At 64.7% G+C, this 9,841-nt stretch overlaps 3 protein-coding genes and 2 non-coding genes across 8 annotated transcripts; 4 read left to right on the plus strand and 1 right to left on the minus strand.

Annotated features, from left to right (window-relative positions):
* The first annotated feature begins 226 nt into the window (after positions 1-226).
* On the plus strand, positions 227-2,175 carry LOC141746207 (adenine phosphoribosyltransferase-like). 2 transcript variants are annotated; one of them, XM_074594259.1, is made up of 6 exons: positions 227-635; positions 770-919; positions 1,102-1,195; positions 1,275-1,421; positions 1,537-1,632; positions 1,747-2,175. In XM_074594259.1, exons 2-6 carry the CDS (start codon positions 797-799, stop codon positions 1,872-1,874), a joined length of 588 nt encoding a protein of 195 aa, XP_074450360.1. In that variant the 5' UTR covers positions 227-635; positions 770-796; the 3' UTR covers positions 1,875-2,175. The 2 variants fall into 2 exon arrangements, with proteins under 2 accessions (XP_074450360.1, XP_074450361.1); XM_074594260.1 differs by having other exon boundaries at positions 345-635; positions 758-919.
* On the minus strand, positions 2,115-5,308 carry RAB34 (RAB34, member RAS oncogene family). 3 transcript variants are annotated; one of them, XM_074594257.1, is made up of 11 exons: positions 5,242-5,308; positions 4,423-4,539; positions 4,240-4,331; positions 3,782-3,847; positions 3,442-3,543; positions 3,286-3,350; positions 3,146-3,197; positions 2,888-2,969; positions 2,705-2,795; positions 2,498-2,605; positions 2,115-2,406 (listed from the first exon to the last, which is right to left on the minus strand). In XM_074594257.1, exons 2-11 carry the CDS (start codon positions 4,474-4,476, stop codon positions 2,339-2,341), a joined length of 780 nt encoding a protein of 259 aa, XP_074450358.1. In that variant the 5' UTR covers positions 4,477-4,539; positions 5,242-5,308; the 3' UTR covers positions 2,115-2,338. The 3 variants fall into 3 exon arrangements, with proteins under 3 accessions (XP_074450358.1, XP_074450359.1, XP_074450357.1); XM_074594258.1 differs by having other exon boundaries at positions 5,235-5,302; XM_074594256.1 differs by lacking the exon at positions 5,242-5,308 and having other exon boundaries at positions 4,423-4,697.
* Positions 5,309-5,599: 291 nt separating this feature from the next.
* RPL23A (ribosomal protein L23a) lies at positions 5,600-8,135 on the plus strand. The gene is made up of 5 exons (XM_074594585.1): positions 5,600-5,698; positions 6,177-6,357; positions 6,672-6,848; positions 7,257-7,326; positions 8,070-8,135. The coding sequence occupies exons 1-5, from the start codon at positions 5,674-5,676 to the stop codon at positions 8,082-8,084; spliced, it is 468 nt and encodes a 155-aa protein (XP_074450686.1). The 5' UTR covers positions 5,600-5,673; the 3' UTR covers positions 8,085-8,135.
* LOC141746942 (small nucleolar RNA Z17) lies at positions 6,527-6,599 on the plus strand. The gene has a single exon (XR_012588545.1). It is a non-coding gene; the product is annotated as a small nucleolar RNA Z17 (small nucleolar RNA).
* Positions 7,115-7,182, plus strand: LOC141746941 (small nucleolar RNA SNORD42). The gene has a single exon (XR_012588544.1). It is a non-coding gene; the product is annotated as a small nucleolar RNA SNORD42 (small nucleolar RNA).
* Positions 8,136-9,841: the final 1,706 nt, after the last annotated feature.

Genomic DNA, 9,841 nt, shown 5'->3' on the forward strand with positions numbered 1-9,841 from the left:
GTCCCCTTTCCATGGATGCCCCGCGGTGCCTTTCACAGGGGCGGCCCCAGTGCTCCGTGCCCAGCCGGGGCTGGCAGCCCACAGGCGCCTGGCAGCTCCCAGCGCAGCTGCCAGGGCTCGCCCCCTTGGCTGGCTCCTCGGCCACGAAGCCCATTGGCAATCTGGACACGGCTCCGGTACACTGGGTGGCCAAGGAGCCAGCACTCAGCAGGGCAGGACAGTGCCTGGACACTCCAACGGGGACATGCGTGGCCTCAGAAGTTCCTTTGCGCTGCCCAAGACCCCAAAGACCACGGGGCTGCCCCCTGAGCATCACCCTGCCTTGCTGACCCTTCCATCCACAGGGTGCCAAGGGCACCGCGCCGCCCGCACCGCTCCCAGGCACCGCTGGTGCAGGCAGCTGGGTGCTGGGGACGCCCCAGCCCCGGTGCTCCCCACCACGCAACCGCTTGGCTGGGACAGCAGAGCCTGGTGGGGACACATTGCCGTCCCCGCCTGGCACCAGCCCAGGTCCCGGCTGGCCGAGGGTGCTGGCGGGGGCCCAGCGCCGCGGTGGCTGCCCCCTCTCAGCTGTTGCTGTCTGTGACGCTCCCCGTGACGGTCCCGCTCGGCCCAGCCTCGCCGCCGGCACCCAGGTACGGAGCCGACCCGGGCGCGCTGGGATCCCAGGGTGCCCACCTCGGGAGTGGGGGGCGGATGGGGAAGGTGGGGGGCATCGAGCCGCGGGGAGCCCTGCAGGTGGGGAATCTCACCCCAGTTACATGCTCAGTGCTCGCAGCGCCGGTGGTCCCCGCGCATGGACCTGTGCCACGTCCCCACCACCCGAGAGAAGGGCTGGTACCTGGCGCTGATGGCCCCCAACGTCAAGGGTCGCAACTATGCCTGGCTGGACCCCTCCCGGCTCTACTGCCACCCGCAAGTACACAGCGCCCGGGGCTGGAGGGCACCCGCAGGGGTGGCCGGGTGGGCTGCAGCTCTGCGGGGCCCTCAGGGCACCCGACCGTGCCCACGGGCACCGGCCCACGGGCTGCAGGCGGCCACGATGGGCTGCAGGCACCCACGATGGGCTGCAGGCACCCAGCACCTCCGCTCTCTCCCCAGGGCCTGCAGGACTGCGTGGGCGACCTGCTGCAGCCCTTCCAGGGAGACCCCATCGACATGGTGGCCGGTATCGACGCCATGGGCTTCATCCTGGGTGAGCGGGGATGTGGGTGAGCCCAGGGTAGCCATCCCTCATCCCCCGGGGGACCTGACGGTGCCGTGCCCGCCTCCAGGCGCTGCCGCCGCCGCCGTGCTGCGGAAAGGCTTCCTGGCCATCCGCAAAGCCGGGCACCTCTGCGTGCAGACGCTGGCGCAGCCCTACACCGACTACTCGGGCCGAGAGAAGGTGATGGAGGTCCGCACTGATGCCATCTCGCCGGGTGAGACAGCGGGGTGCCCCCATTAACGGGGGGGGGAGGGGGGGGGTGGGGGGGTGGTGTGTGCGCTGCCACCGTGGGCACCGGGCACTCAGCCGCAGCCTCTGCCCCCTCCCAGGTCTGCGCATCCTCCTGGTGGACCAGTGGGTGGAAACCGGGGGCACCATGCGAGCGGCCATCCAGCTGGTGGAGCGGCTGGGGGGGGTCGTGGCAGGTAGGAGCGGGGGTACAGGGGCACCCCGGGGTGCACCCGTGGCTGCAGTGGGAGCGTTGTCCCCGTACCCCGCGGCGGTTGGTCGCTGAGCGTCCCCCCGGCCTCATCCCGCAGGTGTTGCTGCCATCTGCATCGAGGACAGCGAGGGCGGGCGGTGGATCCGGGAGCGCTACAAGTGTGCCCACTGCGTCCCCCCCATCCTGCAGCCCCGCTTCGACCGCCACCAGTTCGGCTGGGACTGACATGGGGCTGCCACCCCCCCCCCCTCACCGTGTCCTCCCCGTGGGGCGCAGGGCTGCCAGCTCTTCGGGGCAGGGATGCCCCGGGGCATCCCCCACCCAGTTTGGCTTTCACCCTAGCCAAGACGCTCACCCCTCCCATGGCTCCATCCTCCCGCCGGCCCGCAAGCCTGGGGGGCTGCTTGGGGGGCAGGGGGAGCCGCAGCCATCCCTGACCCCCCAGCCTCACGCTTTTCTTAAAAAGCATAAAAAAAGTTTTATTAAGAAAAACGGGAGCCCGGGGGCATCTCCCCCTGCAAGCGGTACCTGGGTTTGCATAGCTAAGGCAGCCGCACGGGCGCTCCTGCCCGCCCCGGCTGTGGGTGCCTGGGCAGGTGGGGGGGCCGGGGGGGCTGGGGGCAGCTCCTCGGGGCCGGCCGGGGCCACCCCTCTTTGGTCCAGAGGTGTGAGCGCAGCCGGGGGGGGGCTCACTGGCAGCACTTGGGTTTCTTGCGGGGTGCCGACAGGTACAGGTCGCTCTCGTTGCTGCTGATGCCTGGGGGGACAGAGGGGTGGGAGGGGGGGGAGGGTAGAGGGGGGGGGTAAGGCTGGGGGGCACCCGCGCGGGGCCGGCCGGGGGTACTCACGCACGGTGTCGCCGATCTTGCGGGCGCTGCTGCGCTCCAGCTCGGCCAGCACGCTGCTCTCGAAGGTCAGTGCCGCCACGCGGAAGAAGAAATCCCGCACGTTCTCCCCTGCCCCGCGGGACGACACCCCCTCAGCGTCCCCTCAGCCGGACGGACAGTGGGGGTCCGCATTCCTCCCCCCGCCCCCCCACCCGGCCAGGGACCCACCGGTGAGCGAGGAGACAGCCCAATACTCCGCCTGCATCTCCTGGGCCACCTTCAGAGCATCCTTCTCCATCAGGCTGTACTGCGCCGGCGTCTGCCAACCGAGCCGGGGGGGTGGGCGGGTGGCGGGGACGACCCCCCCCAACCGGGGCGCAGGGAGCCCATGGGAAGGGGGGACACACTCACGCTCAGGTCCTTCTTGGAGCCCACCAAGAAGAGGATGACGTTGGATGGGTCGTTCTCCTTCAGGGCATCAGCCAGCCACTGCCTGCGGGGGCCACTGTCACCGGCCGGTGGCCGAGCACTGCCCTCTTGCTCGCGCACCGCAGCGTCGCCAGCAGCCACGTGTCCTCCTGCCCGCCTCCCACCTCTCCATCCAGCCCCACCACCCCCCCCGCCCTTGTCCCCAGTCCCACCCGAGGCCCTCGGCCACGTGTCACCTACCGCGTGTGCTCCAGGGATGCCACGTCGTTGACGTCGAAGACGATGACGATGGCTGGGGAGGGGGGGAAAGGAGGAGTGAGATGGGGACGGGGACAGACGGTGTGTCCCCGCGGTGTGGTGGGACATGGTGGGGACCTCACCTTGCGCTCCCCGGTAGTAGGTGGAGGCGATGCACTTGAAGCGCTCCTGGCCGGCCGTGTCCCACCTTGAAGGAGGGGGGGGGGGTACGGGAGGTGAGGCGGGGGGGCCGCAGGGGTGCGCAGGGGGCAGCGGGGGGGACACTGTCACCTACTCACAGCTGCAGGCTGAAGGGCACCCCCAGCACCTCGAACCGCTCCATCTCGAAATCCACCCCGATGGTCGCCTTGTAGTTCTTATCGAAGGTGTCTTTGCAAAAGCTGGGGGGGGAACAGATGGGTGTCAGCAGCCCCCAGACTGCCCCCCCCCCCAGACCCCACCCCTGGGGGCTCAGCGCCCCCCACGCCAGGAGATGGGGAGATGCCCAGCACCAGAGTCCAGCTGGAGCCCAGCTCAGCCCAAGGTGCTGCTGCCCTTTTTGCGGGGGGGGGGAGTGTCTCTTCCCTTGCCCCCCACCCGCCCCCAAGAATCTCTCCGGGGGGGGGGTGTTCCTGTTACCGGTTGATCAGGCAGGTCTTCCCCACCGAGAGGTCCCCCACCACGATGATCTTGGAGATCTTGAACCTGCAGGGCAGGGGGACGCACCGCCGCTCAACGGGGCTGGGGGGGGCTCCCCGTCTCCCCCCCTCCCCCGGCCAGCCCCACGGGCAGGGGGGTTCGTGGGGTGGCGGTGTGTGGGGGTGTCACCCCGCAGCCCCCCCCCACCCACCCACCACCCCGTGTCCAGCAGCGCCCTGCAACCCGTCTCTCCCACCCCACCGCCAGCCGCAGCCCGGACCCCCGCCTTCCCCCCGCGCTGCATTCCTGCGCCGTGACGCAGGGCTCGGCACACGGGCAGCGCCGGCAGCCACGCGGCGCCCGCGCCGGGGACCCCCACCCGGGGCCGGTGGGGCCGTGGGACCCTCGTCACCTTCATCCCCCAACCCTGAGGTCCCCAAATCACCGCCCGGACTCACCCCACGGTGCCCGTCCGCTGCTCCTGGCAAGCGCTGGCCACCGTGGGGTGGAAGGCGGGGCGGGCGTGCAGGGCGGCCTCCTTCCGAAAACACTGGTGGGGGGACAAAGAGGGGACACCGGTGTGAGCACGGGGCTCGGCGAGGCCACCCCCAGACCGGTGTGTGTCCCCCCTGCCTGCTCACCGGGGGCAGGTCGGCGATGACCCTGTCCCTGCGGACCGGAGCCAGCACGTTCATCGTCCCGCGGGGCCGCCTGGGTGGCCGGAGTGAGCGGGGACTGGACGAGAGCCACCGCAAAGCCTGGGGACAGAGGGAGCAGGGAGTGGCGATGTCCCCGTGTCCCAGTTGTCCCCACGTCCCCATGCACAGCATCCCGGAACACGGCTGTCCCGGTGTCCCCAAGCATGGCTGTCCCCATGTCCCAGTCACCCCGAGGTCCCCAAATGTGGCTGTCCCCACACCCTGGGGTGCAGCTGTCCACGTGTCCCAGCCGTCCCCGTGTCCCAGCCATCCCTACATCCCTGTGCACGCCTGTCCCCTTGTCCCAGCCTTCCCCACATCCCGACCGTGGCATCCCCAGGGTATGGCTGTCCCCATCCATCGCCACGTCCCTGCACCCCCGGGTACCGCTGTCCCCATGTCCCCACGTCCCGGGTGTAGCATCCCAGCGCACGGTTGTCCCCATGTCCCACCGGTCCCCCACATCCCCGAGCGTGGCTCTCCCCATGTCCCCCACCTCCGTCCCCGTCTCCCCGAGCGTGCCCGTATCGGTGTCCCGCCCATCCCCACGGCTGTCCCCGTGTCTCACGGCTCCCCACGTCCCCTCCTGTGCTTGTCCCCGTCTCCCACCCTCCCCGTGTCCTACCGCTCCCCCCCCGTGTGCCTGTCCCCCACCGCCCCCCCAAAAGCACGCCCCCCCCACTGCATCCCGGTCCACGGCCAAGTCCCCTCCGCGGGGGAATATGGGGGGGGGTGGGGGGTGGGGTGTGTGTTACCGCGAACCTCCCGGCTCCGGTAGCGGTGCTCGGCGCTGCACGCCCAGCCCCGGAGGAACCGGCGTCCTGGCCCCTCCCCCGCCCCCGAAGGGGGGACGGGGGAGGGGCCAGGACGCCGGTTCCTCCGGGGCTGGGCCACTGCGTTGCTTCCCACCCGACGGGACCCCGATAATCTCCCCAAACACCGGGGCTCATCCCGATCCCCCGCCGTCGGGGCGGGTGGGGGGGCCCGCGGCGCTCAGGACTACAACTCCCATGAGGCCTTGCGGGGCGATGGTGGCGCACCTGCGCATGCGCAGGGGAGGCTGCTGGGGTACTACCATTCCCGGCGTTCCCCGAGGCATCGCGAGAGTTGGAGCGGAGATGTCTCGCGAGATTTGGGGCTATAAGGCCCTGCGGTGCGGGGCGGGAAGCCCCTTTCGGCTTCCGCCTGGCCAAGATGGCGCCCAAGGCGAAGAAGGAGGGTGAGGGTTGGGGGCGGCGGGGTCTGTGTGGGCGGGAGCGGGGGAATATCGTGCTGTGGTGTCCCCCGGGGTGCGGGTGTAGGCCGGGGGGGGGTGCGGGCTGAGCGGTGTCGGGGGAGAGGGAGGTTTGGAGCCCGATGCTCGGCCGCGGGCACGTGGGGAGGCCTGCGGCGGCGGGCCCAGCCCGGTTGTCTGAGGGAGGGTGGGCCCCCCTCGGACTCTGGGGGGAGTGAGGGGGGTGGGGAGGAAACGAGTTCCCTCGCTGGTGAGGCGCGAGGTTTGTTTAGAGGCGGGGAGGGGGAAACTTCAAGCGCATTGGGCATTATGGGGTTGATCTTGGCTGGATGAGACCATGGACCGCTTGGGGAGGTGGTGTTCCTTGAGTTGCGTGGCAGGAGAAGCCGTGGCCCGTTGGGGCGGGCAGGGGAGCATACTGGTCCTGCAGAATCTACTTGTGCTGACTGAGCTGTCGTTATAGCTGTGCCTCCGAAGACAGAGGCGAAGGCTAAGGCGCTGAAGGCCAAGAAGGCCGTCCTGAAGGGGGTACACAGTCACAAGAAGAAGAAGATCCGCACATCGCCCACCTTCCGCAGGCCCAAGACCCTGCGACTGCACCGGCAGCCCAAGTACCCCCGTAAAAGCGCCCCACGGAGAAACAAGTACGTGTGGGGTGTTGGGCTCTGCCCTGCTGCAAGGCTTGGGTGGAGGCAACCCCATGTGTGGGCTCCTGTGGGTACCTGTGTCTCACTGCAGGTCCCAGGGTGACACCTTGCCAGTGTGCTGCCTTGGGAGCTGAGCCCACACGGTGGCAGAGTGGTGGGTGTTGGGGGTGCAGGTGATGATTTCATGCGACCAAAGCCTGAGAGTTCATGATTAGAACTTTTATTCCAACTGATGCACCCCAAAGAAAGCCTCTGAGTGCAGGGACGGCTTCTGCCAGCCTCCTGTTAACCACAGGGTCTCTCTCCTGCAGGCTGGACCATTATGCCATTATCAAGTTCCCTTTGACCACAGAGTCAGCAATGAAGAAGATAGAGGATAACAATACTCTGGTTTTCATCGTCGATGTCAAGGCAAACAAGCACCAGATCAAACAGGCTGTCAAGAAGCTGTATGATATCGATGTGGCCAAGGTCAACACATTGATTAGGTGAGAAGAGGGGGAAAAATATGTCACTGGTGGGTGTGAGATGCTTCAAGAGCCCGGAGTGGCTTTTGGCAGAACATGGGAACACGTGTGAGTTTCAGCAGTTGTGGGTACTCTCAGGAGGTGTGGGCTTAAACTCTGAAGCGCTTTCAGTGTTAAAGTTTTGAGAAATGCAGCTTGTGACTGAGCACATCTTAGGGGAAGTGGTAAATGTTGGCAGACCGGAGGGTCGGCTTCATCGGCGAGCTCTTCTAACCCCAGGGAGTCTTGTGCAAATGATGTGAACATTTTTTTACCACTGAGTAAAGTGATGTTTCCAAAGGAACCACTGATGCACACTGCTATAAAAGGAGAGTGGAGCAGGTGGGAGAAGTTGTTGCCTCTGTACTGATGTCTCCTGTTCCTTTCTAGGCCTGATGGGGAGAAGAAGGCTTATGTCCGACTGGCTCCAGATTACGATGCGCTGGATGTAGCCAACAAGGTGAGAAATCTTTGAAACTTTGCAGCTCCCTTTGTCTTCTATCTCCTGTGCCGTCTGTTCTTCCGGGAGTACAGGTGAGGTACTTGTGCTTCAAGCACTGTGGAGTGTCCTTGTAGTTAGACAGGATCCAAGTGTTCAGAAACAAGGCTGCGTTGCCTAGCAAAACACAATTCTGCCTGGGAGATCATGAAGTTAGGTGGGAAAAGTTAGAGAGAGAGAGAGAGTTGCTGCTGTTCTTCAACCCCACCAGGGAGGGGCTCCACTCCACAGGACTACAGGAGCTCCAGAGCATTACTGGGGAGGATGCAGAAACTGCCCTGCAGCTTCTGGGTTGACGCAGCGTTTGTCCTAATGGTGTTCTTGGCTAGTGCTGTTGGCAGCTTATTTAATGGGGGAAATTATTCTGGGGCATTGCTGTGCTGCTGGCCTGGGTGAAGGAGGGCCTTCTGCTGTACAGGTGGCTGGAAGCAGCAGGCAGTTTAGGCCTCGATGGGGCTGAGGCAGACAGGAGGCAGCGGTGGTACGTATTGGAGCAGGGGAATGTGGCTGTGGACTAGCACAGGGGCCACCAAGGAGTAAATGTTTGAGGCGGTTGTGTAAGGTACTCGGGCAGGTCTGGGAGGAAGGCGCCTTGGAGGACAGGAATCCTGGGGAGATGCAGCCCCGGCAGTGGTGGCTTGTGGTGGAGGTTGTGCCTTTCTGCCACCGTAACATCTGTTTTAACATGCTTTGCTTCTTTCCAGATTGGAATCATCTAAACTGTGTCTACTGAGGACTGTACAGACGGGATAATAAACCCTGTGACACCACTGAGGGGCTCTTGTGTTTTGTGACAGCATGGCCTGTGTGAAAGAGAGTGCCCAGGAAACTTCTGGGGCTTCCTTTCAGTAAAGGGCTTCCTCCCTCCATCCCTCCTGCCTACTGTAGCCTGGTACTAGGCGGGCAGAGCCGACTGCTCCGCGAGGGTCCCTCCCCTGGTTGTCAGTAAACATGAGGTGACACTGCCCCAAATCTCAAATATTTCTGCTTACCCGAGACCTCTGGTATCCTGCATTTTGTTGCCCCCTGTAATTAGCATGTGTTTGTGATCAGTGTTCTTCGTGTCCTACATAGTTTCCTTCTGGAGCATACCACAGGCTGATGAGTGCCCAGGAGGTAGGTAGGAACCACAACAAAAACCTGTTTATGGTTCACATCTGGCACAAGCTGAGTGTCGCACCATTTTTCCCAGCGTATCAGCTGTTTGCTGATGCTGCAAAGCTTCACTTGACAAGGTCCTCAAGCTAATGCTGTCGCAGGGGCTTTGTGGTTTGTTTCTGACACCATCCCTACTCCTCAACGCTGCAGCATGCGAATCGCAGCCTGAGTTCCCTGACGCTGTTCCTGGTTGCGTTGCCTGTAACCTCACGGGGTTCACAACCCTCAGCAGGGCTGTTCCCAAACTAGCTGCTGTTGCTGCCTCAGCGGTGTGTTGCTTCCTCAAATTTGTAGATTAAACCAGCTTTTCAGAGCGCTTGGAGAGTCACAAGAGTGTGGAGTGCTGGGTGGGCAGGGAATGGAGGCGAAGTACAGATAAGCCTTCGGGGGTACTTAATCTTAAGTATGTAGTTACACCTAACTGAGATGGTAAAAGCTGTGACCGAATGTTGATTGGGGTAATTGAGCTCTTGGGCGGTGGGACACGGTTCCTTCGAGCCTCTTGAAGAGGGTGGTGGGTTCCTGGGGTGGCGGTTTGTGAAGGTGATGATAGAAAGGAGGAGTTCTCCTGATCGCTGCTGCTCTTGGGGGCTGTGGGGTGGAGATTTGTGCTGGGTCGTGTGGCCCTTGGCTTCAGACTCTTTGCCTGCGGCTCACAGGTGGTGAAGTCCGTCTGGATCTGCCAGGTACATGGCAAGCTGCCTGCGATGGGAGGGTGATGCGGAGGCACCGGGCAGGCTGTACGTGTGGGGGGACCGGGGGCTGTGGTGGTGGTGCGGAGAGGCCAGCTGCCATCGCACCCTTGCCCTCTCCGAGGACAGAGGCTCTGGGCATCACAGTCCATGTGCTCGCCTTAGGGGCTGCCAGCCTGCTTCTGAAACTGGGGTTGGATGTGGGGGCTGCCTGGAAGCACCCCCTTTCTTTCTGGGCCCTGTGGGATGCTGGGCTGGGAGGGGAGGCAGGAGATGCTGCCTGCCTGCTGCAAGGGGTGAGAAACTGCTGCTTCCCTGGGTGCTGGTCCCTCCTGATCCGTGGGTGCTGCGCAGAGCTCTGTTGCACGCTGGGCACAGGCCAGAACCTGGGCTCTCACCCCTCGCCCTGTCCAAGCCCGGGTCAGGGGCTTGAAACTCAGAGAGCCAGGGCTGTTGGCAAGTTGTGTGGGGACAGATGAGGCTGAAAAACAGGCAGCTTTTCCTGCTGGGAGATGGGTGGTGGGAAGACCTGGGACAGCCTGGCTCCCTCCTGGGGTTGGGCCTGATGTTCTGCTGGCATCATCTGAGGGCATCAACCCAACTCTTGCCCTTGGCCTGAGCGCAGC

This window comes from Larus michahellis, chromosome 7 (genome assembly GCF_964199755.1).
Source record: "Larus michahellis chromosome 7, bLarMic1.1, whole genome shotgun sequence".
NCBI classification, from domain to species: Eukaryota; Metazoa; Chordata; class Aves; order Charadriiformes; family Laridae; genus Larus; species Larus michahellis.

Coding starts and splice junctions, on each gene's coding strand:
- RPL23A (XM_074594585.1), top strand. CDS start 5,674: ATGGCGCCCAAGGCGAAGAAGGAGG. Junction 5,699..6,176: donor GCCCAAGGCGAAGAAGGAGG/GTGAGGGTTGGG, acceptor CTGTCGTTATAG/CTGTGCCTCCGAAGACAGAG. Junction 6,358..6,671: donor AGCGCCCCACGGAGAAACAA/GTACGTGTGGGG, acceptor TCTCTCCTGCAG/GCTGGACCATTATGCCATTA.
- RAB34 (XM_074594256.1), bottom strand. CDS start 4,611: ATGCTGTGCATGGGGACGTGGGGACAACTGGGACACGGGGACATCGCC. Junction 2,606..2,704: donor GGCTGTCTCCTCGCTCACCG/GTGGGTCCCTGG, acceptor CCCGCGGGGCAG/GGGAGAACGTGCGGGATTTC. Junction 2,407..2,497: donor CAAGATCGGCGACACCGTGC/GTGAGTACCCCC, acceptor CTGTCCCCCCAG/GCATCAGCAGCAACGAGAGC.
- LOC141746207 (XM_074594259.1), top strand. CDS start 797: ATGGACCTGTGCCACGTCCCCACCACCCGAGAGAAGGGCTGGTACCTG. Junction 1,422..1,536: donor CACTGATGCCATCTCGCCGG/GTGAGACAGCGG, acceptor GCCCCCTCCCAG/GTCTGCGCATCCTCCTGGTG. Junction 1,633..1,746: donor GCTGGGGGGGGTCGTGGCAG/GTAGGAGCGGGG, acceptor CTCATCCCGCAG/GTGTTGCTGCCATCTGCATC.